Here is an 8438-nt window from a genome sequence, read left to right as displayed (position 1 = left end):
AAAAAAAAAAACAAAATCTGCACAATTATTCAATAGAATCACTGGAAAACTATAGTTTTTCAGCGACAGCGCTGGGATTTTCTATGAATTTTTTGACCTACGTGACAAATTTATACTCGGGCCCTACCATACCAACAGTTCCGTACGCTCCATCGTAGTCCATGCGCCACCCCTACGAATTTTGCTGTTGAACACTTTACATTGGCCCTGCTGATCTCCCCTATAATCTCTGATTCACAGTCATGGGTCCTTCGGGGATGTGTTGTCGATTGTTATTATGATGAGTCCATAACCATGATTGAAGTTGATTTGGGACTCACATAGAATGATTATGCATTTATTAGCCGAATTCTTTGCATTCAATGGTTATGAAGAAATCAGTCGTCACGACTTGTGTCACCACCTTTTCCATTAATTCCCTCCGAACAGTATACTTTTCTTGATAGTACAGAGAAACACATAACTTCTACATGTACCTTCACCTATCCAACCGCCCAAATTGTGCTTCCAATATTTAATGTCTTATTTGCACTAAATTAATGGTATCTGGGAAATTTTTCCGTTGTCACAAAAATAACGCATAATTAGTAGATTACGCAATTTGAGTCAAACAATCACTATTTTCAGCCCAAAGCGTCAGATGCAATTTTAAGACCTAATTGAATTCAAAATGTTTTTCACCAGTACATAAAAAGCACATCATTAACACATTATTAACCGCCCATCGATTTCCCCCTAATTGTGACCCTGTTTCGCCAAATTCACGGGGGTATCCTTTCGTCACTCCGTCTGCACGGCAATGCTCCGCGGACGCTTTCACGGATGTAATAGTAAAAAATATTGTTTGTCACTAACGACTTCTCGCACGCAGGTGGATAAACTTTTTCCTTTACCTAAGGGTACTTGCACTAATCCATTATGAATAATCTGTCTCTGCTGCGCTACGTTGAATCCACACAGGGTTTCACAAAGCTGGAGCATTTTTATAGTTAAATTTCGACTGAAAATAAAAATAAGTTTTTCAATGCAATGTAATTGTACTCGTTGTAATTAATCAAAAAATATAACGAAGACCTTACGATTTTCTAATGTCAGTTAGACCGTAATCTCTGGGGTAATTCCAAGCAGGTTTTTCTGGATTTTTTCTTTTAGGTATCTTCTCCTGATGTGCATCATAAATGTTCGATGAACGAATAATTCTAGAAATTCCATTGGAATGTTAAATTTTAATATGTTTTCAGAGCATTTTTCATAAGGATGAACAAAGTAAAACCGACTGTCTTGAATGTTTGCACTAATCTCTGGATATTTTGCATGCTCAAAACCAAGTCCATCTCACTGACAGTTTGTTCAACAAATATTTAAGGGGGGACGACCCCGGTAAAATTTGAAAGTTTTCGGTGGATCTGGGGACTTATTGAGCGACTTTAGTTATATGATGGGATATGTTAAAAAGTGGGAAAAATCCCGGATCCAATCGGTTTTGCCCCGTACTTCCACAGAAAACGTCGTTTTTCGTGTTTCTACCTTTAAAACGTTCCTCGTTCCCCAATTTTGATCCGATTTGATTTTTTTTCGTCAAAATGTTCGTGAGACTCCAAAGAACAAAGTTAAGCTTCCGTTTTACCATCCATTATATAGATCATAAAAAAATCGAAAAAAACTAAAACAAAATTTTCATCACGCTGTGTGTAAAGTGACATTTTACGCACGCTCCGCGTGCGCAAAACCCCACTTCCCACACATTGCGATGAAAAATGGGGTTCGATACTGGCGGGAAAAGTGTTTTTAGACTCGTGGGATTACCTATATTACTCCCCTTCGGCTCGTGCTATAAACCTCCCACGAGCACAAAAACATTTTCCCGCAATCGTATCGAAATATAGGTACTATAAAGAAAGGGTTTTCCTTCTGATCGTCAACTATTCAAAATAAAGACTTTTCAGGCATAATGCAAAGACAATCAGAAGGGAAAACCCTTTTTTTCGGTTTTTTCGTTGTTTTTTTTAGTTTTTTTTTCGATTTTCTCATGATCGATATAATGGATCGTAAAACGGAAGCTTAACTTTGTTCTTTGNGACTTTTCAGGCATAATGCAAAGACAATCAGAAGGGAAAACCCTTTTTTTCGGTTTTTTCGTTGTTTTTTTTTTGTTTTTTTTTCGATTTTCTCATGATCGATATAATGGATCGTAAAACGGAAGCTTAACTTTGTTCTTTGGAGTCTCACGAACATTTTGAAAAAAAAATATCAAATCGGATCAAAATTGGGGAACGAAGAACGTTTTAAAGGTAGAAACATGAAAATCGACATTTTCCGTAGAAGTACGGGGCAAAACCGATTGCGTCCAGGAACATATCCCATCATATAACTAAAGTAGGTCAATAAGTCCCTAGATCCACCGAAGACTTTCAAATTTCGCCGAGGTTCCCCCTTAAGATTAAAAAGGCACGGCTTGATAGTACTCCATGAAATCGAGAAGATCCAAATCGCAATATCCTTCCCTGATTTTTATCTCACTTCTCACCTCCTGACATAAAATGTTGGAAAATTCTCTCATAATTACCTTTGAACAGTCTCATCGACCTCTTCACTAGTATTCTCTAGCAAACTCTCAACTTTCTCTGGCAATGAGTCTTTAATTAGCAGAGATTTCGTGAGCACCTGCGCCTGTTGAGTCCCCTGAACTAATAAATCGTGCCCCATGACTTTCAAACATGGTCTTAATTTATAATCTGGGTGATTCTCGTCCTTAGGGATTGGCGGTTGATTTGGCATATGCTCGAAGTATTGCGATACACTGAATGAATGAATTAAAAACGAATACATTCGCAATCTATGTTCATTATGCATTGATGTCGATGATGAGTGATTTTAGGCAAAGATGCCTTTTTTGAAATTGACAGTGAATATAATGAGTAGTATTTCCTGATCATTTTTTCTGACAACATTCATCACCTGGACTATTCACTTTTAATGGCAAATAATATTGTAAACAGGCTGAACAGTTCTCAATTGTGAAATTATTACTTCTCAAATTTCGATTTACTTACTCTATACGTTCCTTGATGGGGTTGACAATGTCTAACGGATCTACGATAGGAATTCCCATTTTAGCAAGATGGAATTCTGTGTGAGTTTCAAGTGGTCTTTTCTTCGTCGCCATGAACCAGTTGAATTTGATCATCCTTCCCAGATGCTGTCTACATAAGGCCTGAGTGATCTTCATCTTGTAGAATGTTCTACAATCAATAACACAATTTACAACATGCCAGCTTTTTTAGCACAGGGATGAGACTGCCACCACTAGAAAAATTTTTGCACGGTAATTTTAAAAATCCGTCCGCCAAATTTCATAAACTAACCTAGTTTTTGAGTGAAAAAATGTTCAAGTCCTCAAAACGGCACAAAATGGTCTTTTCAAAATTGAAAAAAAAGGCAACGAAAAGACCAGAAATTATAGTTTTAGATGGAGTAGGGTAGTTTTCATCAAAAGTAGGAAATTATTCCTAATAAATTCCGCAATTTTTCAGTAAAATTGCATTTATTTTTTGAAAGAGTGCCATAGCAGCAATAGTCTGAAGTTGCATCACAACGTGGGATTTCAACCGCCAGATTTAAAGGTTAAAATGCTATAAACAACTTTGCACACCGGAAGAGAATATGCACCGAAATTCATTACATGTTTTGCTTGAGATATATACAAAATGCATGAAATGTATCTATTCAACAAATTTACGGAATAAGATTTATGAGTGAAACATACTTAAATCCAGAAAAAAGGTATACCTAAATTACCGGATCTCAAGGACTGTCTTTACTTCAACTGATTAAATTCAACTTATTAAATCCCCATTCTTATTGATTTATTTGCATTGTAGTATCTCCATAAACCGTTCAGCCAAAGGTTTGGCTGATTCTTGACGAGAAAAATCAGAATTCTCTTTTCATCGAGGGTTAGATTTCATTCCATGCTCTTGGAGACGATTTAATGAAGAAATGAAATGGACAAATAATAGCCCTTAAATTTAGCGGTTGAAATCCATGTAGCGATGCAACTTCAGACTATAGCCGCGACGATATTTTTTCGAAAAATAAATGATATTTTACTTTGAAACTAGTAGGATTGCTTTTGTATTGAACTACCGCCGCGACGTTGATGCTCTTTTATTATGTCTTTTTTTATTGTTCCTTTTAACAATTAATGATTCATCATCGTCCCATTATGCCAAGTGTTAACACTCACGAAAAAAATTCATAGAAATTCCTAGCGAATTCGCTAGACAATTCTATTATATTTCTACTGAACTTTTATTAGTTTTTGACCGTTTTCATCGAAATGTTCAATAGAACATATTCTATAGAAAAAATCAATAGAATTCTATTTTTCTGTACAACTTATTCTTTAGAGATATTTTCGGTGGAATTTCCTTGGCTCACATTCTCTAAGTTTTTTTTGTTTAACTTTCTTGATGAACAGAAAAGAAAAAATGGAGTGAAAAAAACTTGGAAAATTTCAGTCGAGGAAATTTCATAGAAAATATCTCAATAGAATAAGCTGTATAGAAAAATATATTTCTATTGAGTTTTTCTACAGAATACTTTTTTTATTGACCATTTCAATAGAAGTGGCCAGAAGCTAATAGAAAGTTCAATAGAAATCCAATAGAATTGTCTAGCGAATTCGCCAGGATTTTCTACTGAATTTTTTCATATGTGAAGATTAATGGTAATAATGCGTCTCGGTTAATCAATTGTTTAACCCTCTATTGTAAAAGTCTGCCTGAGTAGTACGTTTTTTGAGAATTTTTGTGCAATTGTTGTGAAAATCCGAGATATTTCTCAAAGTGGTTCTCCTTTCTCATTTCAATCAGAGTGCAGTAGTCAGTCACGTGACTCCTTCACATCAGTTTTGTTCAGGAAATTCCGCCTTTTCTTTTCAATTGTTTTCCCATTGTTTATCCAAAAATTCTAGAACATTCAAGAACTTTATCAAATTTTTTTTAGAAAACCTCATAATTGTTTTGAATTCTTTGGAAAACTCCCAAATTATCCTAGATTCGGATGAAAAAGCCGACGACTCTCTAATTTTTGAGGGAACTTGCAAACTTCCTTGAAGATTCTATAAATCATCCTCTATTCACCTTTTGAGAGATGAATGTTATGAAGAAGCTGAAATATATATTCATTAATGAATGAATTAATTTCTGAAAATGTTCTCTTAATGAGTGCTCACATCGGGAATAGGACCTACCCTATAATTTTCATATTCCTAGTGTTAATAGTTTCGGATTTGCATTATTATTTAAGGCAACCTTTTCACATTTCTAACGCAATTGCGGCCGTGATATTGGTGGCCCTTCCATTATACCCTTTTTTTCCGTGTCAGATTCAATATTTCTTATTTCGATTCATTGTTAGCTGTGAAATTTATTCATTAGCTATGAAATTTTCATATTGCAATGAGTGATTTGCGGATGTGGTAATTCCTATGCTCATTGAAGGAGATTTTGATCATAATTACAATCAAATTTCTTCTTATACATAATTCAGAGAGTAAAGTGTTGGAATTCAATGTTTGGTGATACTCTGATAAAGGTGTGTGCCAACACTGCTATAATTTTTTTAATTCAGTTCACTCGGTAGTTCAGTTAATCTGCTGTTTATATTATCAATACGATTTCGTGCTTAAAATATCGTCACCTCATGTTTTTAGCACCGAACAAAAAATTGAAACTTAAAATGACAGTTTGACTTCTCCATCCTTTCTCATGAATTTAAAATTCATGTTAATGGTTCAGATAATATTACGTAAATATCATCATTCTTGTTCTCTGCTGTTATGGAATATTGAGTCATAGCTTTTTATTCATAATAGAATTTTTTAATTTAGATATTATTATTATTCGTTCACAGTAAAAAAAAATAGATCATCACTTTCACTGTGTTGCATTCAGATTCTCCTATACTTAACGTAAAAAACGTCAGATAATCTGATAATTCTGGCTATTGATTCTAATCAACGTTATTTGGAGAAAATTTTAGTAAACTCAACATTAAGAAAAATGAATCATTCTATTTTCCTCTGACCTAAATAATTTGGATAATTATAAGTGGTTTATCAATCGAAAATACAGAGAAATTAGGTACAGAATATTCATGTCTTGAATCAGAATTAAAAAGTAACTTTCTATCTTCACGCTGTTAACAAATATTGAATACCGTTTAATTTTCAGTAGAATTTCAATTTTCATGATTTTTCTCTCTCAAACTGATTTAATGTCTCTGTCCTAAAAATTACTACTGAATTGTCCATGAAATTTAATTTTTTTTTTCACCAGTAGACTAATGAAATGATTGAAAAATCGCCATTTTCAGAGACTGCGACGTTTTTTCATATAAATAATTCTATAATAATCCATTTTACATTTTAAGAATAATTTTTCCTGAATTGTAACGAATTTTTCCGATTTCAGAACTTCACCAAAAAACGATTTCATGCAAAAAAATTATATTTTTGGAAGGTTGAACTATTTTCATTATTCATTCCTAAGGAGGGAATGTTGAAAAAAGCAAGTTTGTGGCATTCCCTTCGAAAACCGCTGCTAATCAATGCTTTATTTTCGATCTTCTTCTAGCCAATTCAATAATGATTGAAAATCTTCACATAAAAAGTAGTCCGACTTTTTTTTCATGGAGAAAATTCAATATTCTTTGATTTTGTGGTATAAAGTATTGACTTCATTAAACAAAACCTCAAAAAACAAAAAGCGAATAAAAAAATTGAAATCGAATATTTTTAGATTTCCAATTCTTTTCATTTCATTATTGACATTCAAGTTTATCTAATTATCAATCAGTCAATCTTATTAGCTCTTAACACTTGTCACCAAAAAAAAGTTTTTCATTCCAGTAACTGTAAACAAATCCTTGTGTAGACAATATACACTGATGTATTCAATGTATGTATATATACGATGCTTGTTTCTTTTTTTCGAGGTAAGAAATCAAATTTGTAATCCTCGTGCACTTTCTTGAATAGCGCCGTCGCAGTCGCATTGCTCATCCTCATAAAAATTCCCATGAGAACTCGTCAAAAATAACACTTGCGGTGGCCGCCATGACAGTGCTCTCTTTTTTTAGATAGGACCTCATGAAAATTCCCATGAGAACTCGCCAAAAATAACACTTGCGGTGGCCGCCATGACAGTGCTCTCTTTTTTTAGATAGGACCTCATGAAAATTCCCATGAGAACTCGCCAAAAATAACACTTGCGGTGGCCGCCATGACAGTGCTCTCTTTTTTTAGATAGGACCTCATGAAAATTCCCATGAGAACTCGCCAAAAATAACACTTGCGGTGGCCGCCATGACAGTGCTCTCTTTTTTTAGATAGGACCTCATGAAAATTCCCATGAGAACTCGCCAAAAATAACACTTGCGGTGGCCGCCATGACAGTGCTCTCTTTTTTTAGATAGGACCTCATGAAAATTCCCATGAGAACTCGCCAAAAATAACACTTGCGGTGGCCGCCATGACAGTGCTCTCTTTTTTTGGATAGGAACACAAAAAAATTGATAAATCCCGGAAAACTAAGTCGAGCGACAAATCTACACTATTATTCGATTTTTTAATTGCACTTTCGGTATGACCTGATGGGAATTGGCGAAATAAGAAGGTCAGAACGAGCTGGCTGTCAGTTGTTTTGTCGTCACGCCGGGAGCGAGATAATCTAAGGCCCGGTTGGACGGATTTTTGTCCGACATGTCCCTAGAAAATTCCCCAGAAAATTGTCGAAAAAAAGCATTTTAGATGCAATGTTATTATGACTGTATCGGTTGACTAAAAAATCTGATTTTTGTTTCAAAAATCAGATAATTTATTCCGCTTGAGTGGTAATTGGTTCTGGAGGGGGGAAAATGAGTTCATATATTTTTAATATTATTTAGAAAATAACCCAAAAAAAACACCACCATCCCCCCCTAGCCAAGTCACACTAGCGTGACACCCTGTCAATATGGCGAGGGTAATTATCAAAAATAAAAACACAAATTCCAATTTTCACAGACACTGCACACTCCCGAGACCTAATTACCAGTCCGTGAACTATTTTTTACTATTTTCCGCGAGTTATTCCGAAGCAATTAGACGCCGCTAATTCCCATAAAAGACTTGTAAAAAAATGAGGCGTTCAGCTGTCGCCATACTATTTCCCTCAGTTACACGGGAATGTGCCAGATGACGCCTGCGAAACCCCCGAATGTTGAAACACCGATCTGAGGTTTGTCGAGCGAGATAGCTCAGGAGTGTAACACAATAAGGGCCCACGGGTACCAAGCATTCGTGTATCTCACTCCCACTCGTGGAAATGGAGCAACACTCCGTATTCCACAATCCTACAACCACCACAATAATAATAATAATAATAATAATAATA

At 35.0% G+C, this 8438-nt stretch overlaps 1 protein-coding gene across 6 annotated transcripts in view; it reads right to left on the bottom strand.

The window, feature by feature from the left end:
- LOC107044489 (39S ribosomal protein L37, mitochondrial) overlaps positions 1-8210 on the bottom strand; it is a 44788-nt gene extending 36578 nt beyond the window's left edge. Inside the window, exons 1-5 of one of the 6 annotated variants that reach the window (XM_015266381.1) lie at positions 8097-8210; positions 3054-3242; positions 2567-2800; positions 1080-1199; positions 894-1000 (exon numbers count right to left, since the gene is read on the bottom strand). In XM_015266381.1, coding sequence (XP_015121867.1) covers positions 894-1000; positions 1080-1199; positions 2567-2800; positions 3054-3229 — 637 coding nt within the window. In that variant the 5' untranslated portion in view covers positions 3230-3242; positions 8097-8210. The other 5 variants (XM_015266384.1, XM_015266382.1, XM_015266380.1 and 2 more) reach the window with 5 other exon arrangements.
- Positions 8211-8438: the final 228 nt, after the last annotated feature.

This window comes from Diachasma alloeum, unplaced genomic scaffold, assembly GCF_001412515.2.
Source record: "Diachasma alloeum isolate Michigan unplaced genomic scaffold, Dall2.0 Dall_scaffold_00752, whole genome shotgun sequence".
NCBI classification, from domain to species: Eukaryota; Metazoa; Arthropoda; class Insecta; order Hymenoptera; family Braconidae; genus Diachasma; species Diachasma alloeum.
This window is presented reverse-complemented; position numbering and strand designations above follow the sequence as displayed.